At 37.2% G+C, this 26946-nt stretch overlaps 1 protein-coding gene across 5 annotated transcripts in view; it reads left to right on the forward strand.

Annotated features, from left to right (window-relative positions):
* Positions 1 to 26946, forward strand: part of gria2a (glutamate receptor, ionotropic, AMPA 2a) — a 44753-nt gene that overhangs the window by 9297 nt on the left and 8510 nt on the right. For all 5 annotated transcript variants that reach the window (XM_073842744.1, XM_073842740.1, XM_073842741.1 and 2 more), the window contains exons 3-13: positions 13565 to 13804; positions 17116 to 17312; positions 17464 to 17517; positions 20296 to 20454; positions 20612 to 20779; positions 20868 to 20972; positions 22833 to 22940; positions 23032 to 23238; positions 23363 to 23730; positions 24220 to 24418; positions 24977 to 25224. In XM_073842744.1, coding sequence (XP_073698845.1) covers positions 13565 to 13804; positions 17116 to 17312; positions 17464 to 17517; positions 20296 to 20454; positions 20612 to 20779; positions 20868 to 20972; positions 22833 to 22940; positions 23032 to 23238; positions 23363 to 23730; positions 24220 to 24418; positions 24977 to 25224 — 2053 coding nt within the window. The remainder of the gene's footprint in view (positions 1 to 13564; positions 13805 to 17115; positions 17313 to 17463; positions 17518 to 20295; positions 20455 to 20611; positions 20780 to 20867; positions 20973 to 22832; positions 22941 to 23031; positions 23239 to 23362; positions 23731 to 24219; positions 24419 to 24976; positions 25225 to 26946) is intronic.

The raw sequence follows: 26946 nt of genomic DNA on the forward strand, positions 1-26946 counted from the left end.
TAAAAAAAATATCGCCGTTAATCTATTCTCAAAGTTGGGTTGGGAGCTGGGTCTAAACTACGCAAGATATGAAGACTTTCACTTTGATATTTTAGCGCGGATAACGTGCCTACCTAGTTGAATTGCACTGTAGGAGGCGAGAACGAGTCTTCAACTTCTGTGAAATGACCACATCAAATGAGACGCGCAGACATGGATGCAGTTATGAAGCCGCTTCAGAGCAGGTGCGTGCATTGCTAGACCCTTTTTACCGGGGCACGTGCCCCAGTGAAAATCTGCTGTGCCCCAGTAAAATCTCAAGTTTGAGTTATAATTTACTTTGATAATCCCGAAATAAAGACATTTAACTATGTGCAACAACTGAATTGACGCTTCTAAAAGCAACGCAGTTTATTGGAAGATGCACGCAGATAGGCTATCCATACCTGCGCGCCTGTGTATATTGTACGGGAACGCGCACGTCGTACAGCCTTTTGCCCAAAAGTACTTGGTTACACAAGTTTGTATAGTTAATTGTGTTGTAAATGCAATTTTCAAGAAGTTTGTAATGCATTTTGGAAACAGGAGATGAGCGCCTGGTCTAATGCGCCACCTGGCTTGAGAAACCCGTTCTCAAAGACTTACTTTTAGTCATTATTTGGGTAGCACACATTTTCTGAATGACTTCAAATTAGCCATTTTAATCTAGATTAATCTAGATTAATTTCAAGATTTAATCTAGATTAATCTAGATTAATAAAATTAATCTATGCCCACCTCTAATATATATATATATATATATATATAATGTGATCAGCATTAATAAAGTGATCTCCCTGTCACTTCTGCTATCTAAAATCACATGCATAACCACCAGCATGTTGAAGGCAGTATGATGATGGTGTGTGTGTTATATTAAAGATATTCACATCAGCGTGTCCAGAAGGGGGTGTGGAGGATTTAGTGCTGAAGACAGGATGAAAAACGAGTGACTGAGCATTTTCTCTCCTTTACTGACAGTCCCTCAATCCCAACAATCTGCAATCACCTTGAGGAACAGAAAGAGAGGGGGGGGGGGGGTTGTCAAATAAAGTGGGGGTTTATTTAAAGGCATTAGTTAATCAGGAGAACGCAGTCGACATTTGAATGAGGAATGTGTATGTGATGTTATGGTTTGGTGCTCTGCAGGGAAAAGGGCTGTTTTAAAGTCATTAATGTGTATGTGTGTGCCTGCAAGGATAACCTGATCATTACAGAGGAAACATGCTTTTGAAGGTTAAAGATAATTGTGTGTTGTTAGAGGACGGATGAGGCCATCAATCAGTCAAAAGTAAGATGGTAAGAAAGTGATGTCACTTAGTTATTAAGAGGTGAACTTGTTATTAAAGGGTGTGACACAATACTGGGAAATTGGCCCGTTATTATATAATTCAATTGATGTGCAGTAACATGCATGCTTTGCCACATTTGTAATGAATAATCATATATTGGATAGCATCCATCAAACAAAGAACAAAGATAAGAGTCTGATTTAATAATCTCATTTGTATTTTCAACGTACCTGTCTGGATTATCTGAAAATAGGCATTACCACCTTTTTTTTAATTAGATTTCATGCTAAAATATATATATATAAATATTTAATCAATATCACAGAAGCAAAAGTGTCATGTCACATTTATAGTGCTTTATACAATACAGACGGTCTCAAAACAGCTTTATAGTAAGAAAAATAACAGTATTAATGTTGCAAAGTTCTTCAATTATGAATCGGATACAATTTCAGCAGTATGTCAATAGTGGCAGTATGACAATAGTGGCATTATTCAGCTCAGGTTAGATCATTGTTAATTAAATTTGGTTTAATAACCAGTGTTGGGATAAGTTACTTTTGAAAGCAATGCATTACAATATTGCGTTACTCTCTAAAAAAGTAACTAATTACGTTATTTGGTTACTTTTTATGTAAAGTAATGCTTTACATTGCTTTTGCGTTATATTTTAAACCTGGACAGGGCTTGATTGTTTTTTTTTTTTTAATAAGTTCTATTTTTGGCAAATATAAAAGCCCAAGTGAAATGAATAAGCCTTAGGCTGAAGGAAAACTAGGATGTAGGAGAAGGTTCAACACTCTTCAGCAATAAAAAAAATTGAGCACAAATGTTAGTTTAAAATGTTAGTTTAATGTTAGTCTAAAGTAATTTTTGCTTATTAGTATGGTTGAATTGGATCAGCGAAGGTCAGCAGCAAAAACATTGGTTTATAAAATGGGTGTAATGCCAGGCCAGCAGAGGGAGCCCTTACTCACTCTTACTGTTGCTGCTCCCTCTGCTGCCTCGTTGGTTACTTCCTGTTTGGTGGCCATTTAAGGAGGCCTACACCAAACAGGCCCCACAAAGTATTGTTTTGCTGTGCGGACTCTACTAAGCGTTTTTCAGATTTCCTTGCCGTGTTTTGTTATTTTCATGGTTTTGTTTCATAGTCATAGTTTTGTTTCATTGTCATAGTCACAGTTATTTTGCCATTGCCATAGTTTGTCTTAGTTTCATAGCCTTGTTTATTTGTTACTTTCGGACTGCTCACTGGATTTTGACGTTCTGCCTGATTGCTGGATTACGCTTTTGTCTTGCCTTCGTGTTTCTGTTTGTTTGGAGATCGACCCTGCCTGTCTTGACTATGCTGTGTTAAATAAAGCTTGCATCTGGATCTTACACTCTTCCCTGAGTCCTGCATTACAGAAATACTTCGCCTACCAAAGATCCAGCGGCTTTTGGACACAGATCATCATGGACCCGGTATCACGCCTCCTCTGTCTAAAACAAGGTAATCGCCCCATTGAGGATTATGTTGTGGACTTTTGCCAAATATATCCCTTGGTTAACTTTAATAATGTGGCACTCATGGACATTTTTAGAGTAGGACTGACTCACCCCATTCGTTCTGGCCTGCCTGGAGGCAAAATTCACTGGACTTTGGAACAATATATTGACTATGCGTTATTGCTTGCGGGATCGTCTTTTACTGTTGGGATTGCAGATGCCAAGCCAAAGCCTGCTCATGTCAGGTCTGCCAAGCCACAGCCTGCTTACGTCACATCTACCAAACCACAACCTACTCACATCACGTCTGTCAAGCCACAGCCTGCTCACGCCATGCCTGCCGCTCCAGGGCCTGCTCATGCCATGCCTGCCATCCCTAAGCCTGTTCACAAGATGGCCGCCATTCCAAAGCCTGTTCACAAGATGGCTGCCCTTCCAGAGCCACTGCACAAGATGGTCGCCACGCCAGAGCCTGTCGCCAAGATGGCCGCCATCCCAAAGCCTGTTCACCAGATGGCTGCCAGCCCAGAGCCTGCACTCAAGATGGCCGCCACACCAGAGCCACTGCACAAGATGGCGGTCGCATCGGACCTTGTACACAAAATGGCCTCTACATCTGCACTTTATCATGTCATGTTTCGAGGTGGTTGGTGTCCAGTGTGGAGGACCCACCACTGCTGTCGGCTCGAGCAGCTGGTCTCCCTAAACCCACATCAGCCAAGCCAGCACCTGCTTATGCCACTTCAGTCAAGCTACAGCCTGTTCACGTCATTTCTCCTGCTCCAGAATCTGCATCTATCATGGCTGCCCTTCCAGATGAGGTTCCTCAGTCAAGTCCCGTTACAGCTGCAGTTCCTGTCAAATCAAGTCACATTACAGCTGTTGTTCCTGCCAAGTCAAGTCACGTTACAGCTGCAGTTCCTGCCAGGTCAAGTCACGTTACAGCTGCTGTTCCTGTCAAATCAAGTCACGTTACAGCTGCTGTTCTGGCCAAGTCAAGTCATGTCACAGCTGCTGTTCCTGCAAAGTTAAGTCACGTTACAGCTGCTGTTCCGGCCAAGTCAAGCCAAGCCGCAGCTGCTCCAGCAAAGCCAAGCCACGTCGCAGCTATTCCAGCTAAGTCAAGCCAAGCCACAGGGGTGCCTTCAAAGCCAAATCAAGTCACAGCTTTTCCCTCAAAGCCAAGTCAAGTTACAGCTGCTCACTCTAAGCCAATTCAAGCCACAGCTGCTCGTCCAACATTAAGTCAAGTCACAGCCATCCCTTCAAAGCCAAGTCACAACCGTTCCTCTGACATCAAGTCAAGTGATGCCTGATCTTCTGGTGTCAAGTCAGGGCTACATTTTCTGTGCCAAGTCAAGACACAGCTGTTGTCCTCCATGAGTCAAGCCAAGACACAGCTTTTGTTCTCCATGAGTCAAGCCAAGACACAGCTGTTGTTCTTCATGAGTCTAGCCAAGACACAGCTGTTGTTCTCCATGTGTCAAGCCAAGACACAGCTGTCGTTCTCCATGAGTCAAGCCAAGACACAGCTGTCGTTCTCCATGAGTCAAGCCAAGTCACAGCTGTGCCCCATGAGTCAAGCCAAGTCGCAGCTGTTGTTCCTGAATCAAGTCAAATTACAGCAGATCTTCATGAGCCAAGACAAGTTGCTGCTGTTGTCCCTGAACCAAGCCAAGCCACAGTTGATCTTCATGAGCCAAGCCAAGTTACAGCAGATCTTCTTGAGCCAAGCCAAGTTGCTGCTGTTATTCCAGAGCCAAGTCATGTCTCGCCTGAGCGTCCAGAGCCAAGTCACGTCTCGCCCGAGCGTCCAAAGCCAAGTCACGTCTCGCCCGAGTGGCCAGAGCCACGCCATGTCTCGTCTGACCCGCCAGTGCCACGCCATGTCTCGCCTGACCTGCCAGAGCCACGCCATGTCTCGCCTGACCTGCCAGAGCCACGCCATGTCTCGCCTGACCTGCCAGAGCCACGCCATGTCTTGATTGCCAGTGTAATGGACCCTCCTCTAATGTCAGTGTGGGCTGCAGGCATACCAATAGAGCTGACGCTCCCAAGTCAAGCAACTCACGCAAAACTGACGCTCCCAAGCCTCACACCTTCCAGCCCGGTGGGCATCCCATTAACCACTGTACTGCCTGTGATGGCCATCGCCATTTTAAGTGTGTGGGCTGCACACTGCATTCCAGAGGCCTCGTCTGTCCACGAGTCTGCTCCAGAGGGCTCGTCTGTCCATGAATCTGTCCACGAGTCTGCTCCAGAGGCCTCGTCTGTCCATGAGTCTGTCCACTAGTCTGCTCCAGAGGCCTCGTCTGTCCATGAGTCTGTCCACTAGTCTGCTCCAGAGGCCTCGTCTGTCCATGAGTCTGCTCCGGAGGCCTAGTCTGTCCACGTGTCCGCTGCGCCAATGCCTCTTATGGAGGCGGCGTCCACGGCGGAACCCCCTGAGGAGGCAGCTCCCGCTGCAGATCCTCAAAAGGGGGTACCACCCTGTTATGAACTCACTATCTGCTCAACCACTGTCAATGTTCCTGCTCCGCCATGGCTCCCTGCTCTGCCTGTTCCGCCATGGCTTCCTGCTCTGCCTGCTCCGACATTGCTTCCTCCTTTGCCTGCACCGCCAAGGCTTCCTGCTCTGCCGGCCCGCCATGGCTTCCACTACTCCACAGTCTGCCATTGCTTCATGGTCCAGGCCCATCTCCAATTCATGATCCAGGTCTGCTATTGCTCCATGGCCCAGGTCCTCCAAGTTTCTACTGTCTGCCACTGCTTCACGACCCAGGTCCTCCAAGGATTCTGTAACGCCAGGCCAGCAGAGGGAGCCCTTACTCACTCTGACTGTTGCTGCTCCCTCTGCTGCCTCGTTGGTTACTTCCTGTTTGGTGGCCATTTAAGGAGGCCTACACCAAACAGGCCCCGCGAAGTATTGTTTTGCTGTGCGGACTTTAATAAGCGTTTTTCGGATTTCCTTGCCTTGTTTTGTTATTTTCACGGTTTTGTTTCATAGTCATAGTTTTGTTTCATTGTCATAGTCACAGTTATTTTGCCATTGCCATAGTTTGTCTTAGTTTCATAGCCTTGTTTATTTGTTACTTTCGGACTGCTCACTGGATTTTGACGTTCTGCCTGATTACTGGATTACGCTTTTGTCTTGCCTTCGTGTTTCTGTTTGTTTGGAGATCGACCCTGCTTGTCTTGACTACGCTGTGTTAAATAAAGCTCGCATCTGGATCTTACAAGCTTCCCTGAGTCCTGCGTTACAGTGGGATTACATACATAAAGAAAACAAAGTAACTGCCATTACTTATTTGAAAAAGTAACTCAGATATTTTCTTGTAAATTAAAAAGTAATGTGTTACTTTACTAGTTACTTGAAATAGTAATCTGATTACGTAACTCGCGTTACTTGTAATCTGTTACCCCCAACACTGTCAATAACAGTATGAATGCTGTAAAGTTTACTATGAAGTAACTCGGCTACAAATCAGTTCAAATCAAAACATAGAGTCATGGTACATTGATTATGACTAGTTTATTAAATTATGAAATTACGTTACTGATGATGTACTATTTTACTATAGTACTATAGTTTCGTGCCCTTCAATTAGAAGTCTAAGTGGGAAACTCTGAATCCTTGGTAATACAAGGATCCTTGGTAAGTTGTGATGTTAAAGGGCCATGTTGATTAGAAATTTTGCAGAAACACTGCTCAATAATAGGCTATTTTCATATTTTATGTATGTAGAGAGAGAGTGAGAGATAAGTGAGCGGAAAGCAGTTCTGTTGCTAATTGTGTCACTCAACTTTTGTGGTTTGCTTTATATAACAAAATATTTAGTTGCAACACAACTAAAAATATTTTTTTCATCATTTTAAATCCAGATTCTGACATTAACTCTGAAACCAGAACTGTTGTATTCAATATATCCACCTTTTTCTTGGCAGCCATTTGTAAATTTTATGGGTCTGTCTTACCATACTATTTTAATGTATTATTTTAAATATGAACTCACTGATTTGTAGTACAAACAGTTTTACCGTTTACTGCATGTTGTTATTCTTCTCTTTATTTCCCTATATCGGCTAATCAACCAGAAGTCTCACCAATAGGCTTACTTCTGTGTTAAAGAATAAGGTGGATAATATGATACAATTTAATTATGAATTATATCGCCCCTACATAGTAGTGTGCGTTTATGTGTGATGTTCATGAAATATTCACTCTGAACTTATGAGGAGAGACTTTGAAGCTTTAACAAAGCACATTTTCTGTCATAAAGTCTTAATAACATCTGCATATTCAAATTATAAATGACAGGAGTGATATGTTAATGCCCTGGAAAAAATGCTAATGTGGGTGCATCTCTCCCTCATCCAAGGTCAAATGCAGAAACACCCATGATTTCTGATTACCACTGATTGACGGATAGGCTGTCTTGTCAATTGACTTTAATGTCTATGCCAATAACAGCTGACAGATCTAATTAGTTCACAGAGTTTACCTTCTTCTCAGTAATCTGAAAATCTGCAAAACTCTTTTTGCACTAGAACTAACAGTCTGTGGATGTTTGAGCTCCGAAACACAATAATGAAATGGCTTTGAAAAGATTTTTTAACAGTTACAAATTTTAAATCAAAAAGGCGAGAATAAAGAACCCTAAACTTTAACACAAGGAACTATTGTAGCACAAAACAGTTCTTCAGGGTGGTATATTTCAAATAGAACTATTATTATGTGTGAAGAACATTTAAGGAACCAACTTTTTTAAGAGTATGCAGTTATTGCTTATCCATCAGTTGATTATACTGGAAGAATAGGCTTGAAGAACATAGTCAGGATTCCCAGTATGAATATGGCATACAAATTGCAATACTGAAATTCCCTACTGTACTGACAACACGTTTAGACAGCTAGAGCAATTGACACACAAATGAATCCCTAGTGCATGTATGTGTGCGGCCCCGTTCAGACACAGGCATATCCCATAAGCCCTGATGTGTGGCAGTGCCAGCTCAGACACAGCAGCAGGAGCAGCAGGCTCTCTCTACTGTTCCGTGTGACTGCTGATCAAAGTCTCATATTTAGCTTTCCGACTGCATGCAGACTGTCTGCAGATCATTCTGTGTGAGCACAAGTTGCAGCGTGGATTATGAATATGTTTCATAGTTCAATGAGCACACGTGCTGTACATATACACATGGAATTACATACGCAAAATAGAGCACATCAAAAACAGATTATATATGTACATATTTTGCCCTACACTGCATAGCCCTGGACCACAAAACCAGCTCTAAGTGGCACAGGTATATTTGCTAAGAACTTCATTTGGACAACTTTAAAGGCAATTTCTCAATATATATTAGATTCCAGATTTTCAAACAGTTGTATCTCGGGGTCACATATATACTGAGGGGGACATGCACACTGATATTCAGATTAGTGTTCAGTATTTAATAACTAATTATACCAGGGTCAGAGTTGAACTTTTCCATTAAAGGACAATGTTTGTCCCTTGGAATTGACTTCTAAGGGCATTTTTTTTTACCTTTTTAGAGGCCATTTTTGAAATTAACTTATTAAATGTATTGGTTATCTTTTATGTTAAATACCTAACTTTAACCAGTTACTTCAATTAATCAGAATGCTATAGACTGTTACCAACAAATTCTGTCAACATTAAAACACAGTTTACTTTAAAAAGGGATAGTTCACCCAAAAAATTTAAATTACCCCATAATTTACCCTCAAGCCATCCAAGGTGTATATGACTTTCTTCTTTCAGAAGAATACAATCAAAGTTATATAAAAAAATGTCTTGGCTCCAAGCGCGTGCCTTCATCCGATTTTGAGCCAAGTGGATTTTAAATGCAGCTTCCAAAAGTCAAAAAATAGCAGATTAATATTTTCTATATTTGACACAATCACACCAGCATGATTAGAACACTCAGTGCATCATATTATCAGCTGCTAAATTCAAATCTGCATTCGCTAGCTGGCGCTGAGCCTGAGTGTGAGACACACTTTTACAGCACTGCGCATTATAACCAATCACACACGATGCTGTTGAGTTTATGAATGCAGTAACCAATCAGAGGAGTTCAGATGAGTCATCACTAAAATGCCAGTTTTTTCTTCCCTTGCTCGCCTGATCTCACGCCAGTTTGTACATATTTTGCGAGGTGGCAAATTCACCTCACCTCACTCATTTTTTCTTAAATCGTATGTATTTTAGTATTTTAGTTCCCCAATTCGTATGAATTCGTACGGAAGCCCTTCACCTAACTCCGCCCCTAAATCTACCTGTCACTGGGATCTAGACAAATCGTACAAAATCATACCAATGAGGTCGTACAAATTCGTACGAATTAGCCACTTTGTAAAAATACATACAAATTGGTCGTGAGATAGCATTGACATTTCTGGTGAATTCTCTCGTCAAAAACAACAAAGTGCAAATGTGTGTATGAATCTGTAAGTAAGATATTCATTTTATATTGTAAACTGCTTCAGTAATTTTAATTGGAGTTTTTGAGAGTGCTTGAACTCTAGACTCTCAGTAAAATGTTCTTTGATAATGTAAATGTTCTTTGCTCTCTTTCTGTACAATGAAATAATTTGATTAGTAGCCTAACTTACAATGTTTTTATTCACATTAACTTTCAGTGTTAAATTCAAAAAGGAAAAATTACAAAAACATTAAGTGCTGTTGTGGCTGCTGTGTGTCACATGACGAATCCCCCCCCTCCCTTAGAAATAATGAGTGCATGACGCCCCTGAATACGGTGATGCATTGCTGCCACACACATAATATTTTTCTGCTCAGTTATGTCGTAACAATGAGATGTTATGTTAAAACAACATCTTTACTCGTAATAACAATGTTATGTTGTTTTAACTGCATCTTTTCCTATTAAAATGACATCTTTTTTCGTAATAACAAGATGTTATGTTGTTAAATTTGTTGTCGTTATTATGAGAAAAGATGTTTTAATGAGAGAAAGTTGTTGTTTAACAACATAATCTCGTTAATACGAGAAAAGATGTCGTTTTTAAAAAGAAAAAGATTGATTGAAGTTGAAATAAGTTGTTTTAATGACATTAAATCTTGTTATTATGATGTAATTGAGTGGAAAAAATATGTGTGTAGCAGCAATGCGTCACTGTATTATAATGGCAGTAAATGGGGGGTTAGGATTTTGAAGCCCAAAAAAGTGCATCCATCCATCATAAAAAGTACTCCACATGGCCCCAGGGGTTTAATGCAGGCCTTCTGGGTTGAAGTGAAGCATTTTTTTTTATTTGTATAAAATATATCCATATTTAAAACTTCATAAACTGTAATCTCTAGCTTCCACTAACTGTTGTATGCATGTTCACGAGAGAGTGGCATTCCAGCAGATTACAAAGGATGTAGGCGTAGCGTAAGATGCATATAATTGTGCATATATTCATAATGCACCACCCCTAGTTTTATGTAATTAATGCCAAATTCCATTAGCATTTGCCTAAAAGAGAATATTTGACATTATCAAATGTCAAATTATCAAACTATTTTGACATTAAAAGCCTTTCATTTTCTTGTTTTTTCGTCTTCTTCTTTTTAATGTAAGGTTTTTATGTTGTTCACAATGTGTATGATCGTGTTATGTTTGAGATCACAAATATCTTAATACTGTGTCTGAACTACATTACAGTATGCTTAGGTCAGTTCAGGGTTTAATGTTGATAAATTTTATGTGTCATGTTGAATTGTTTCTATAAATGTACAATATCAGCTGACCTTCTCCAACATTAAGTACTTGTGCATAGATCTGTAGTCTGATTTTGCTCCACACTGGCAGGATTTCAGTTAGACTAAAAAGATTACGTGATGTTTTAAAAAGATGATTTATTGCTTTAATCTGACTGAAATTGAACTTTCAAAGTGCAAGCAAACACACTTAATTCTCCAATTGATTTCTGTGCTGTTGGTTAGAGTGTAGATCAATTAGTAGCTTCTGTCAAAATAAGAGACTCTATATCAACTGCAGACTAAATACTTTAGGTTGTTGGCAGTGGTTTGAGTTAGTGTGTATATCATGTTTGCATAGATTTATTGTGTTTAAAAAGCCAGGCCGGTTTAGGAGTGGGCGTTATCTGTGTCTAATCCATTTCTTTCTCTTCAATGCTCAGTCACACATTCTCAGATCAGATTAAGCTCAATACACTCAGACTAGCCTATCAACCAATAGAACTACAGGCACTGATTTAGCCTTTTAGTCTTCTTCCTAAATTTAGCATAAGAGAACCTCACACCAGTGACAATGAGCTTACCACTTTAAATAGTCCAAAAAAGCTGCATTTGTATGTAAGTTAAATATTTTCTCAAATGTCAGACCTGACAAGTCCTGAGTCTTGAAAAGTTTAATCTTGAGCATCATGACCTGCATCCCTTTCCTTAGTCTATATGACACTTTTCCACTATATTTATTCTCAGGGCTGCACACTTACGATACTTTAATACATTGTCATCCAGGCAAATATTTAACCACCAATAAGGTTTTGCAGCATGACGAATATACTGTACCATAGAACAGTATTTTTAATACCAATATATCTGCATGGCTATTAGTGGGCAGGATTGCAACACTAACGCATAGAGTAATGTGAAAATACAGAACTTATTAAGGGGTTTAACATAAAGGGCCAGATTTACTAACAGCTTGCGCCAGCACAAACCGTCTTTTGGAATTACCTTTTTATAATCTGAAGAAACTTCTTTCGCCACAAAGAATCTTTTGTGAAACAGAAAGGTTCTTCAGATGTTAAAATTTCTTTATGGAACCATTTAGACAAAAAAGGATCTTCTATGGTATCGTGAAGCACCTTTATTTTTAAGAGTGGTTGCAAAACCATGTTGATATTTTACAGTGACTTTAAAACTTCAGTGGACTTCAGTGTTCATTGTACAAATAATTTGTTATGAATAATCATCTTTTGTTTGCTGTGTCAAGTTTTTAACTCATTCACTGAACTCAGATTATCCAAATATCATTATCACATGGTTATTTCTAATGCAAGGTGGTTATATATTAAATATTTTTTTTATTTACAGCACAAAATAAAACTGCAAACCAATGGTGCCCAGCCATACCACCCATAATCTAACTAATGTCAAACTATGGCTAATAATAAATATTTTTTTCAATATAATCTAACTGTATTATTATTATTATTTTTAATTATGACACTGGATATTTAATTGGGAATACTAATTTCAGCCCATTTAGATTACATTGGCATCATGTTCTCTTAACGTTGGGATGAAATGAAATCTCACGTTATGTATTTTGTAAATGCGTTAACTGCATTGTGAATGATTTATCAGTGCATATGTTTCATTTTAAATCAGCAGAATATCAAATCTCAAACTTGTGATTAAATGTGCTTCTCTTTAGTAACGTAAGGAGGTTTTCTGTAGTTATTTAGTCCAAACATTTGCCTACATATCAGTGTTGTTTTTGACTACCATCTTAGATTTAGTCTTAGTCTTAGTCTTTTGGACTAAAATGCTTCTTAGTTTTAGTCAAATTTTAGTCACTTCTATATGTGATAGTTTTAGTCCAATTTTAGTCGACGAAAAGTCAAAAAGGTTTTAGTCTAGTTTTAGTCAAAAAAAAGGGAAAAAAGTAGTCTTTTAACAAATTAATGTAGGTCAGTAAGTATTTTGCTGTTGGGTAGTGTCACTTATAAGTTCTGAAAATAGCAGATCTATAGTTCAACACAATGTGAGCTTCCGGATCGACTATTTTCACCAATAATTACAATAATGAAGGAATGTTTTAGAACATAAAAGACAAACAAGGATGGAATGCTAAAACGGCTTGCCATACCAGTATGGCAAAGAGTATTTAATGCTAAAACTGCTTGCCATAGCGTCAGATACTTTTTAAGTTTTAATTGGCATGCACAATAAGTGGAAATGTCATGCATTTTAAACGTCTGACGGACCACCCACTAACATTTTCGTCTATTCTCGTCTCGTCAACGAAAACTCACACACGTCTCGTCATGTTTTAGTCATCAACGAGCCATTTTTATCTCGTCATCGTGGCGTCAACGAAATGATTTCGTCATCGTCATCGTTGACGAAAACAACACTGCTACATATAATCAACAACCAATGGCTAGAAGCCTATTTAAACAATATTTTATTTGTTAAAGCTCAGTAAATATTGATCACGGACATAAAGATTTACTTTAAACTTCACCAAACCGATTATTCACCAAAAACTCCCACAGATCATGTTTTCATTCCATTTCAAATCTTATTTTGATGTAGCAAAGTGGTTCTATCTAAGTGTGTGAGTTGTTTACTTACTTTTTAAACTTAGTGTTTCCATTGATGCCATTATATTGTTCATTCAGGCTGATTCGCATAACGCGTAATGCGCACAAACACAAGAGGCGGGATTCAATCACAGCCGAACATAATCAGTCATATCCAATTGTATCGCGATGGAGGCATTCCCTTCTCTCACGTGCCTTTCCACATTCATTCTCAATTACCCCCCACCAAACTCACCGTATGCTTTAGGGGGTCTATTAAAATTCAGTGGGCTCAGGGGAGGCGAGAGATATGCAAATTCTTGCTGTAACTTTACCTGCTGGTGTTGTTGATTTATACACTTTTTAATTTTATATGTTGTAATGTTTGCATTGCTTTATTTATGTACTACAATTTTTTAGCAACTGTATATTGATGTCTGTTACTTTTTTTCAGTTTGCTCACAGTTTTCCAGAGGAGTGTATGCCATCTTCGGCTTCTACGATAAGAAGTCTGTGAACACCATCACGTCATTCTGCGAGACGCTGCACGTGTCCTTCATCACGCCTAGTTTTCCAGCTGATGGACTAAACCAGTTTGTTCTGCAGATGAGGCCTGATATCAAAGGTCCTCTCATCAGCCTGGTGGAGTATTACAAGTGGGAGAAGTTTGCCTATCTGTACGACAGCGACAGAGGTAAACACTCTCTCTCTCTCTGTCTTTTGAGAAATGTATGCATTTTTTATCTATTTTCCTCAGCCAAGGTTCTTTCAGAGCTGCCTGCACACACACTTAAACACACATGCACTAGAGAATTCAATCAATAGTCCTATTACTTTGTGGTGAAATGCCTCTTGGAGAAAGAGAATGTGAGTTGGGAGTGCTTACAGATAAGCACATTACAGTCTCTTTCTCTCTTTCTCCCTCTCTCTTGCTCTCTCTCTTAGTCACTCAATTTTTTCCTTCATTTATACATCTTTTAATTATTTAATTTAAAATTAAAAGATGTAACATGACTACTTTCTCTTGACAAGCAATTTATCTGTACAAATTGAATGTAAAAGTACTGTACAGCTTGATACAGTGTTAGCCAATTAAATATTTTATGTGGAATGCACTGCTGTGTAAAGTACGATAACACAAAAATAGAAACCAAACAATTGGCAAGTATTACTCAAAGCTGCTCTAGTAAAAAAGTAATAGATTTAAAATGCATTTATTTTATACTACTGTAAGTATAGTTCAAGTCTATTAACATATGTACTGACATATCCCTTGAGACTTACTAATATAAAAATTGTAATTAAACTTTATTTGGTATACTATTTGTGCACAATGCACATTTCTTAATATTAAGCCTAAAATATGTTTTAATGTCAGTGTTGATGAGGATTGTATGATCTTTAAATATTTTGCATTTAAAGATATTATTTAAAGTGTACCTAAAGTAAACTTGCAATCGTTCCACTTTAGCACGATCAGATATATTTAATTATATCTCTAGTTGGACTTAAGCATTACTTCCGCACAATTAAAGTGCATTAAGTACAAAATTAGCTTTTAGACTTTAAATATACCAGTTCAGTATACTAAAGGTACAATTGCAGTGTCTATTTATTAAGTAAATAAGATGTAAATGTATTTGTAGTATAGCATGAAATAAATGTATTTTAAATACATTTTAGTATATTTATTTTTCACTAGGGTTAGGACACAGTGTTGTTTATTGCATAATTGCATTACAGTTAGGCAATATATTTCATATTCACACTATTTTGTGACAATTTTGCTGGAATATATTTCATATTCACACTATTTTGTGACAATTTTGCTGGTAAAATGAATTTTAAAAAACATATATTTGCCCATTAAGTTTCCTCAAGACTTGTTTTACAATCCTTACTTGTCACGGGATTTAAAGGTATGATAGTACCAATTTTTCCAATTTGTCTGTGGATTTAATTGAATGGATATAAAGCTTTTTCATCTATTAAAATGTTTTCCTCTTTTGACCAATAAATTTGCCTTTTCCAGTTGTTACTGGAAACCAGCGTTATTACTGGATCATTAATATCATTATAGATTTTATTTTAATTTTATAGGTATTTCACTCATAAAGAGCGGTTTCTAGCCAATAAAATGTTTTAGAGCAAAGCAAGAAAAAAGTGTATTCACTATAAAAATGTCAATGACTAATCTGAACTACAATGTCTGTTTAGTCAAAATGATGGTTCTTCTACAGTTGATGTCAAAAGTTTACATCCCGAATCTGAATCTGCAAAATGTTAATTATTTTACCAAAATATAAGGGATCATACAAAATGCATGTTGTTTATTTAGCACTGACCTGAATAAGATATTTATAGTGATAGTTGTTCATGAGTCCCTTGTTTGTCCTGAACAGTTAAACTGTCTGCTGTTCTTCAGAAAAATCTTTCTGGTATGACAAGTTCTTTGGTTTTCCAGCATTTTTGTGTATTTGAACCCTTTCCAACAATGACTGTATGATTTTGAGATCCATCTTTTCACACTGAGAATAACTGAGGGACTCGTATGCAACTATTACAGAAGGTTCAAACGCTCACTGATGCTTTAGAAGAAAAAAAGGATCTATTAGGAGCCGGGGAGGAAAACTTTTGAACAGAATGTCGATGTGTATTTTCATTATTTTGCCTAAATATCATATTTTTTTATTTAGTACTGCCCTTCAGAGGCTACAGAAGATACTTACATGTTTCCCAGAAGACAAAAATAAGTAAAAATTTACCCTGATCTTCTAAATGTTTTCACCCCTCGGCTCTTAATGCATGGTTTTTCCTTCTGGAATATCAGTGAGTGGTTGAACCTATTGTAATAGTTGCAGCTGAGTCCCTCAGTTGTCCTCAGTGTGATGGATCTCAAAATCACAGCCATTGTTGTAAAGGTTTAAATATACAAAAATGCTGAAAAAAAAACTAAGTATTGTGGGACCTGAAGGATTTTTTGAAGAACAGCAGGCAGTTTAGCTGTTCAGGACAAAACAATGGACTCATGAACAATAACCACAAAAAAAAAAAAGCTGTGGATCATTCAGGTAACAACACAGTATTAAGAATCAAGGGGATGTAAACTTTTGAACGAGGTCATTTTTATAAATTTAACTATTATTTTCTCTTGTGGACTATATCTAAACATCTTTTGTGTGAAATATCTTATTCAGGTCAGTACTAAATAAACAATAACATGCATTTTGTATGATCCCAATTATTTTGGTAAAATAATTAACATTTTGCAGATTCTGAAAGGGGCATGTAAACATTTGACCTCAATTAGAAATAATTAATTATACATTTCTTTTAAATAATTAAGTAAAAAGAAATATTTAGATGTAACAAGTATTGTAAAAGGGCTCATAAACTCATATTCTGTAAGCTCTTACCTAACATTTTTTGGCAGTCTCAGAATTTCTGATATTGCGACCATGTTAGCTGAATGCTTTCTGAATGTTTTCACTGTTGACTGGAGTGTCCGTTATATGCTGCATCTCTGGTTTGAGGCGGCGAAATAAATCTCTCCCCCAAGACCTAGATATGAAATCAACCGAGAGACATAGAGAGAGGGAGAGGAGTAAGTAAGGAGGGAAGCTTAAGAGAAGAGGAGTATGAAAGGGCAAATGACCAAAAAAGAGAATGCTGAAATAAAGAGACTGAGGAGGAGAAATGATAAATGAAGGAGAAAAAGTATCCCAAGGAGCCTTCTAGTGCAACAAAAATACTTCTGATATCAAGGTCTCTGGGTGTAATTTGGAGTAGTGGTTGATTAAAGTAGAACAGTGGTTAAAACAGAGAGTAACCGTAATTGAGATTGAATCTCATTTAAAAAGACACAGTGAAGCTAGTAGACGTGGGGTTTTAAAGCAATTACACTTTAGGAAGGTAATTAAAGCTTGAGCAGATTGATGAAAAATTTTATGAAGACATTTGATGGGAGGCACTCACGTGCACACTGCTGTGTGTCTCTCTATGTAGGTCTGTCTACCCTGCAGGCAGTGCTGGACACAGCAGCAGAGAGGAAATGGCAGGTAACAGCCATAAACGTTGGAAACCTGAAGGATGAGTGGAAAGACGAGGCATATCGCTCCCTCTTTCAGGACCTGGAGAACAAGAAAGAGAGGAGAGTCATTTTAGACTGTGAACAGGACAAAGTCAAGGACATTATGGAGCAGGTGAATGACGTACTAAAAACACATTACAGCACACGTGTAAGGTCAGCAATGTAGTTAAAGAATGATGTACTGCGTACACCTTCGACATTCATTATGCGATGCTTAATTAAATTGCTCTTGTGAACAACGTTTTTTGCCTGCTTCTCCTCAGGTCATCACGATCGGTCGACATGTGAAAGGATATCATTACATCATTGCGAATTTTGTAAGTTGTCAAAGATCTTTTTTTTTTTACTGCTGTCGGTTAAAGAAATGGTTCTCAAAAAAGAAAATTTTGTTATTATTTCCTCACCTTCTTTTTGTTCCAAAACCATATGATATTCAATGTTCTTGCTATACCGTTGTCAAGCTCCCAATAGTTTAAAGGGATAGTTCACCCAAAAATGAAAATTTTGTCATTAATTACTCACCCTCATGTCGTTCCAAACCTGTAAGACCTTCATTCATCTTCAGAACAAAATTAAGATATTTTTGAAAATCTGAGAGCTTTCTGACCCTCCATAGACAGCAATGCAACAACCATGTTCAAGGCGTAGAAAGGTAGTAAAGACATCATTAAAATAAGTCCATATGACATCAGTGGTTCGACCTTAATTTTATGAAGCTATGAGAATATTTTTTGTGCGCAAAGAAAACAAAAATAACAACTTTATTTAACAATTTCTTCTGTTCTGTGTCAGTCTTCGTCGCATGTTCATGAGAGTACCACGACACATGCGTGTGGTGCTGCTGACACAGGAGCCAGCTTTCTGAGAACCCATATGCGCTGTGCCTTGTTTACAAGCTGTCTTACAAATGTCTTACAAATGTCAAAAGTTTTTGAACAGTAAGATCTTTAATGTCTCTTCTGCTCACCAAGCCTGCATTTATTTGATCCAAAGTACAGCAAAAACCGTACAATTTTGAAATATTTTTACTATTTAAAATAACTGTTTACTATTTGAATATATTTTAAAATTGAATTTATTCCTGTGATTTCAATTTTGAATTTTTGCATTATTACTCCAGTCACTTGATCCTTTAGAAATCATTCTAATATTCTGATCTGCTGCTCAAAAAACATTTAGTATTATTATTATGTTGAAAACAGCTGAGTAGAATTTGTTCAGGTTTCTTTAATTAAAAGTTCAGAAAAACAGCATTTATCTGAAATAGAAATCTATTTTAACATTATAAATGTCTTTATCATCTCTTTTGCCAATTTAAAGCATCCTCGTTAAATAAAAGTATTGATTTCTATAATTTTTCAGCCTAAAAAATTATACTGACTCCAAGCTTTTAAATTATATAGTGTATAATGTTACAAAAAGATTTTTATTTCAGATAAATGTTGATCTTTGGATCTTTCTATTCATCAGAGAATCTTGAAAATAATGTACTCAACTGTTTAAAATATATTGATGATGATAATAATAATAATAAAATGTTTCTTGAACAGTGACTCAGCATATTAAAATTATTTCTGAATGATCATGTGACACTGAAGACTGGAGTAATGATGCTGAAAATTTAGCTTTGATCACAGGAATAAATTACATTTTAAAATATATTCAAATAGAAAGCAGTTGTTTTAAACAGTCAAAATATTTCAATATTTAATTTTTTTGTACTGTTTTGCTGTACTTTTGATCAAATAAAGGCAGGCTTTGTGAGCAGAAGAGACTTTAATAAACATTTAAAATCTTACTGTTCAAAAACTTTTGACTGGTAGTGTAAAAAGAAAGTAAAGATTTCGACACAGAGGATGACTTGCAATTTTTTGTGAACCAGAATATACAGACGATGAACTAGGAGAGATAGACATTCTATGTCGGAATGCCGGATTTACATGTATGCATCGTAGTACTCCTGTGAATGCATGTTGAACACATAAGAGAAGAAATTATTGAATAAAGGTGGTTATTTTTGTTTTCTCTGCACACAAATAGTACTCTCTTAGCTTCATAACAATACAGTTAAACCACTAATGTCACATGGACAATTTTAACAATGCCCTTACTACCTTTCTGGGCCTCAAACCTGTCAGTTGCGTTGCTGTTCAGGGTCAGAAAGCTCTCGGATTTCATCAAAAATATCTTAATTTGTGTTCCAGTGATGAACAAGGGTTTTACAGGTTTGGAACGACATAAGGATTAGTAATTAGTAAATATAGCATTTTTATTTTTGGGTGAATTATCCCTTTAAAAAGCACCAGATAATAGCTAATATGGCTTATGCAATATATTCCAGGACTTCTAAAGCTAAAAACTTAAAATAATTGGCAGAATTGGAATTTTACCAGAATAATCGTTTAAAAAATAAAGTTGTAGCATTTTGAGAATAAATGATGTGAATTAAGTATCATTATGAGTTTAATGTCGTAATATTAGCTTTGATAATAAAGTTATAAGAAAAGTAACATCAGAGTGGAGTCAATTTCAGATGGCACAAAAGAGGCAATTTCCTGAATGTCTGTCAATTTTTTTTCTCCTGAATGAATTCAGTTTCATACATAACCACTGCAGTATCCGGAAACTAAAGATAAACCAGTGCTTAAGAGCTACTTTGTTGGTAAATCCTATCCTGTATATGTAAGATTGAACTAAATCCTACGCATCCATTTCTTGTGCTGCATAAGCCAACTGATGCAGACCTACTACTATAGTTATAAACACACCATTTTAATAATGTCATTTTAATAATGTGATTAATATTTCACACAATATTATGCCTTCTTTCAGTTTGACCAGAATTTAAGATATTTTCTAATTTGCTAAAAAGCTAATCCTTAAAGCTTTTGTTGTTTGGAAAAGAGCAGCTTGGACATACTGCCAAGCATCTCTTTTTGTTATATATGGATGAAAGAAAGTCATATGGGTTTGGAACATCACAGCGGTGAGCAAATACTGAGATAATTCGTAGAATTAATGTTTGTGATACTAACAATGCAATAGCTCACAGTTTTGTGTAGCATTAATTATTAAAAAGCGTGTGTGTGTTTCAGGGCTTTGTGGATGGAGATTTATCCAAGATTCAGTATGGGGGAGCGAATGTTTCTGGATTTCAGATAGTGGATTTTGATGACCCACTCGTTGCTAAATTTGACCAGCGCTGGGAAGCACTGGAGGAGAAGGAGTACCCTGGGGCAGACAGCAGAATCAGGGTGAAGGAGTGCAAATATTTAAACTATGCTGAAATAAAAATGCAGCTGCCAGCATTTTGAACATAGTTATTATCTCTATTTATTATGGATGTTATTATATCTATCATAAAACAGCAAAAAGACATTTTTATGGTCTTCATATATCTTTCCCTTGCAGTACACTTCCGCTCTTACGTATGATGCTGTGCAAGTAATGACTGAGGCATTCCGCTTTCTGCATAAACAAAGGATTGACATCAGTCGCCGTGGCAACAACGGAGACTGCCTGGCCAATCCTGCAGTGCCGTGGGCTCAGGGGGTGGAGATAGAGCGTGCTCTAAAACAGGTCCACTCTGCTGGCATATTATTAATGTCTGTTGTCTGTGTGTGAAAACTTAATAACGTTAAACATTTGTGCATGTGTGTTTTATCAGGTGCGTGTGGATGGATTGACAGGAAATATTCAATTCGATCAGTACGGCAGAAGAGTGAATTATACAGTCAATGTCATGGAGCTGAAAAACAGTGGGCCTGTAAAGGTAACACAGACTGAAACTAAATCTCTTTGTTTTCATGAACTTGAGTACATGTGGTGGGGATGGGTATTGTAAGAATTTTTACTAAAGATTCTGATTTCAATAGCAATAATTGCAAAAAGCTTTTGTTTTAAATAAAAGCTGTTCTTTAGGACTATTTATTCCACATTAATAATGTTTCTTGAGTGCCAGTGGTTTCTTAATAATTTAGCATAATAGAATGAGTTCTGAGTGATCATATGACACTTAAGACTGGAGTAATGGCTGCAGAAAATTTAGTTTTGCCATTAATTACATTAAAAACTATATACTCTGCCATTCAAAAGTTTGGGATCAGTAAGATTTTAAATGTTTTTTAAAGAATTCTATTATAAGCATTAAGGCTGCATTTAGTTGATCGAAAATACAGAAAACCGTAATATTGTGAAATATTATTATAGTTTAAAATAATGGTTTTCTATTTTATTGTATTTTAAAATATAATTTATTCCTGTGATGCAAAGCTGAATTTTCACCAGCCATTACTCCATTCTTTAGTGTCGCATGATCCTTAAAAAATCATTATAATATGCTGATTTATTACTTTTATTATCAATGTTGAAAACAGTTGTGCTGCTTAATATTTTTGCAACCTGTGCTTTTTTTCAGGATTCTTTGATGAATAAAAACTTTAAAAGAACAGCATTTATTTAAAATAGAAATCATTTCTAACAATGTAAGTCTTTGCTGTGACTTTTTTAAATCAATTTAACACATCGTTGCTGAATAAAAGTATTAATTTCTTTCAGAAAAAGAGAGAATGAAAAATTACTGACCACAAACTTTCAAACTCTAGTTTATGTTGTTACAAAAGATTTCTACGTTAAATGAATGCTGTTCTTTTTAACTTTTTATTTATTAAAGAATCCTGAAAAAAGTGTCACAGGCTGCAACAAAATATTAAACAGCACAACAGTTTTAACACTGATTATAAATCAGCATATTGGAAGGATCTCTGAAGGATCATGTGACACTGAAGACTGTAGTAATGGCAGATGAAAATTCAGTTTTGCATCACAGAAAATTAAATTTTTAAAAGTACACAAAAATTACATTTTTTAAATATTAACATAGAAAACTGTTATTTTACATTTACGTTTTTTTCTGGATTTTGATCAAATAAAGGCAGCCTTGATGAGCATTAGTACTAAAAAATTACAAAAACAAAAAATATACAATATATGTAAGTCAATATAAACTGTTTAACTCATCTGAAAGTACTATACTTTCATTGGTAGCTGAAAGCTTAATAAAATATGCTTTCATGAAATACTGAAGAGTTAATAAATGAATAATGACTTTTATGAATGATGGGCATGAGTTTGTGAATGATTTCTTAGTCTTTGTAATTCATTACAAAGAATCAGCTCATAAAAGTGATTTGCCTGTGAAGGATGTTTGCGTAGCCAGTGTGGCCAACACAGTATAAAGGTGTGTTGACAATTTATCGTCTTTGTCTTATTTCACTGCACACACTCTTTCTCTTTCATCACATTCAAGTCAGACTGCAAGCAGACAGCCCAGAAACATAATTTATTTTTCCTTGGCACTGTTGATTCAGTCGTACCACAGCACCAGAGCTGAATAGTGATGTAGGAAACACTGCCAGAATATTTAAGTACAGCGTTCCATTCACATTTAGGAAAAAATACATTGTAGAGCCCTAAACTGAACCAAAATGTCCATAACAATAGTTTGGGGTAACATTCTTGATTCTTGATTCCTAACCCCAACTTTGTCAAAGTAAACATTTGATTATTTGTTTTGTATTCTCAACAGAAGTGTTCAGAAAGTTCAATTTCAAGAGTGTGTGCTTTTTCTCAGATTGGTTATTGGAATGAGGTGGACAAAATGGCGGTGACAAAATCTGACCTTTTCCCCAACGACACCATGGGAATGGAGAATAAAACAGTTGTTGTGACAACAATCCTGGTAAGAGATATTCCATGATATCAAGAGCAACTGAAATCGCCTACATTTGAAGATATGTTAACATATTTCCCTCCCTGCATGTTTGTTGTAGGAGGCACCATATGTAATGCTGAAAAAGAATGCAGAGTTATTCACTGATAATGAGCGCTATGAGGGATACTGTGTGGACCTGGCCGCCGAGATTGCAAAGCATTGTGGCTTTAAGTATCAGCTGAGGATTGTAGCAGATGGAAAGTATGGTGCACGAGATGCTGAGACCAAGATCTGGAATGGCATGGTTGGAGAACTGGTGTATGGGGTGAGAAGTGAAGCATACACACACACACACACACACACACAAGAGTGTACTACTGAGAAACAGTGAACACCAGTGTCAGTATGTGTGTCATTCAACTAATTCCTCCTCTTTTCACTATTGACAGAAAGCAGACATAGCTGTAGCTCCTCTTACCATCACTCTGGTCAGAGAGGAGGTGATCGACTTCTCGAAACCTTTCATGAGTCTGGGCATATCCATTATGATCAAGAAACCACAGAAATCCAAGCCGGGTGTCTTCTCTTTCCTGGACCCGTTGGCTTACGAGATCTGGATGTGCATTGTATTCGCCTACATCGGAGTTAGCGTTGTGCTCTTCCTTGTTAGCCGCTTCAGCCCTTACGAGTGGCACACTGAGGAGTTTGAGGATGGGCAGCTGGGCCCTAGCGAATCAACGAACGAATTTGGGATCTTTAATAGTCTGTGGTTTTCTCTGGGCGCTTTTATGCAGCAGGGATGCGATATTTCGCCAAGGTTGGTGCGTGCAGTGGGAGCTAATGCTAGCTGGCTAGCGCGTGGGGTGTGCTTTCGACTTTGTGCATCGTCAGTTTTCCCAAAGATGCCGTGGTTTGTGTATGTTCACGCTCCTGCAGCTCGTGCTTCATATCCATTTAGTTTGAAAAATGCTCTAGGTGTTATATACAACTCCCTAATTTAAGTGTTCCATGGATAAGAAGAAAGAGCTAACACAGGATTAGAAATGTTTAATCAAATTTGTGGTTTAAATTTTGGTTGAACATTTCTTCTGTGAACATGTACTCACTCGGTTGGGAACAGTAAGATGCACAAGGTCGCCGTTTCCTGCCCTCTTGGAGTGGTACCGTGTTTCGGCTGCATATTCCCCATTTTCTCCAAAGTGAAAGGGTTTCCTTTCTTTCTATCTTTTGGATAGTACAGTAACAAGATTCTGTTGGTGGAGCGTGTGAGCGGTTGTGTGTGGCTGACTGTGTTTGCTGTGTGTAGGTCTTTGTCTGGCCGTATAGTTGGTGGTGTGTGGTGGTTTTTCACCCTCATCATCATCTCCTCCTACACGGCTAACCTGGCTGCCTTTCTCACTGTGGAGAGGATGGTGTCACCTATTGAGAGTGCCGAAGACCTGGCCAAACAGACTGAGATTGCTTATGGGACATTGGATGCAGGCTCCACCAAAGAGTTCTTTAGGGTAAGTGGACCATAGCTCAACCTTCAATTAAAAAAAAACATATTTACCTTAGACCTTAATTACATATGGATGTACACATCATTTTTAGATTAGGTTTTAGATTAATTTAAAGATACAATGTATTATTTTTTTTACTAATCATGAATTAGTAATTCATAAATGACATTATGTTTTTGTGGGGTTTGAACTAACCTTGTCATGTCATGAATAAGATCAATGTTTTTCAAATATTTATAATATTTTAGAAAAAACTCTGCCACTGCTTAAAGGGGTAAAAACAAAGTAACAATAAAACCCCTCACCCTAATCAGAACAGATCTGGAGAAATTTAGCATTACACTACATCACTTGCTCAGTAATGGATCCTCTGTAATGAATGGGTGCTGTCAGAATGAGAGTCCAAACAGCTGATAAAAACACAATAATGCACGTCATGTCATGTTCTTGACATTCGGATTTACAATGAAAACAAAGATATAGCTATCCATCATGTCCTCACTAACCTGAATCTAAACCTCTCCTTTTTTTTCTCTTTATCTCTTTCTTCTCTTTAACCAGAGATCTAAGATTGCTCTCTTTGACAAGATGTGGCAGTACATGAAGAGCGCAGAGCCTTCTGTGTTTGTTAAAAACACGGTGGAAGGCGTTTTGCGTGTCCGAAAATCCAAAGGCAAATATGCTTACCTTCTGGAGTCCACTATGAATGAGTACATCGAGCAGCGCAAGCCCTGTGACACCATGAAGGTCGGAGGGAACCTTGATTCTAAAGGCTACGGCATCGCTACACCCAAGGGATCTGCTTTAAGGTGGGTGGAGTAGTATAACAATATGGCCCATGTTGTTATAGTATCCCACCTACCCTGATGTAGGCCGGGGGTCCCTCTTTAAAATGAGGTAAACTAGGTAACAGCAGTGCTGAGTGTAGGGATGAATGGCAACCCAGGCAAAAACAGCAGTGTAGAGAGTTGCCAAGGAAACTGCGGATAGTGAGGGCTTTAAAAAGCCTAGCTGGCAGCTGACAAGCAGGTTACCTAGCAACCAGTGCTCTCCAAGACTGATGGTGTAGAAAATGGAGTCTAAAACAAATAGGAAATTATTAACATAAGCTTAATAAGATTTCTAGGAAGTGAGTAAGCACTATATTAAAATGCAATGTGAATAATGAAAATATTAGGGCTGTCAGATGAAAATATTTGATTGTGGATAATTTAATATTTTTTTGTATTTAACACATTAACGCATTCAATTGCTTTTTTTGGGAAGTTAATAATACTTGTAATTATTGAGTTGAGGTAATTTGTGGCTATATGTGCATCTGCAATGATTAAATCATTTTCACAGACTTTATGGACTTAATCCTAAAGTCCCCTTGAAATCAAAATTGACATTTTTTGTATTTTATCATGAACATGTTAGCCTTAAGGTTATCTGTAAGCTGTGCTCCAAAATAATGACAAAATTCGCATTTACAAGATATAAATATTCAAAACTTACAATCTATAACTTAAGGCCAGTATGGATCAATGATTTTGATGACGTCACCCTGCACTTCAGCTTCTCTTCAAACTTTCTGTCCAATCAGATGCTCTCTAGAATCCTGCATTGCATATATTTATTTAATTGACTCATAGCATTTGTGAATTCACAATAGCATTATGCTTTATTGTCATTTTTAAATGGATTTAATATATCATGCAGCCTTGGAAAACGGTCTAATAATGCGCTTCATGGATTCAATAATTTTGTTGGTTCAGGTTTGTGAAAAATGCGTTAATGGTGTTAAACTATTTAATAAATGTATTTTTGTGTTATCATTCAAATTTTGACAGCCCTAGATTAATAGATTAGTTCATGCCATTCTTTGAAGTCTATGGAGCTCAGTAAATAATTGAAGAGAAGGTTTCAGATGTTTTATCCAATAGTCTTCAAGTTCTGAAGCTTTTTTTCTCCTATTTTGCGGATAATTAATTGCCATGTGTTCAATGAAGCAAATATCGGCAAATGTTAAACTATTGTTAAGCAAGGAGCTCTGAAGCAAAGCATAGTGTAGTAGTGAAAACCTGATAATATGTTCGTTTGTGGTTAGTATGACCCATTCTACTCATGTTTGCCTTAAGTATCTGTTTTATTGGATGCATGTCTGTTCTTAATGACTGAAGCAATGGCCTCTTGCAACCAGACTGTGTTATGACAAAAGCTATTCATTGATAATGAGTAATAATCAATGCATGTGATTGGGCACTTGGATTTTGAATGGTCGCCATAAGCATTAAAGAATGACGATTCAGATGCTGAAAACCCAGTAACTTGATTATGAATGCATTTGATGATGCACTGTTTGAACTATGCATGCTGTCCTCTTGATCCTTCTAACCAGATTTGTTTGCCTCAATGCTTAAAGTGTTCTCTGCTAACTGATTTGAGGATCTGTATGTGCGGTTGTGTGATAACTGATACTATTGCTGATCCTCCTCTGTTCTAGCCTCCTGCCTCAAGAGTTTGAGTTTAAAAAAAGAACTCTTAAAGCT

Source organism: Garra rufa, chromosome 6 (genome assembly GCF_049309525.1).
Source record: "Garra rufa chromosome 6, GarRuf1.0, whole genome shotgun sequence".
NCBI classification, from domain to species: Eukaryota; Metazoa; Chordata; class Actinopteri; order Cypriniformes; family Cyprinidae; genus Garra; species Garra rufa.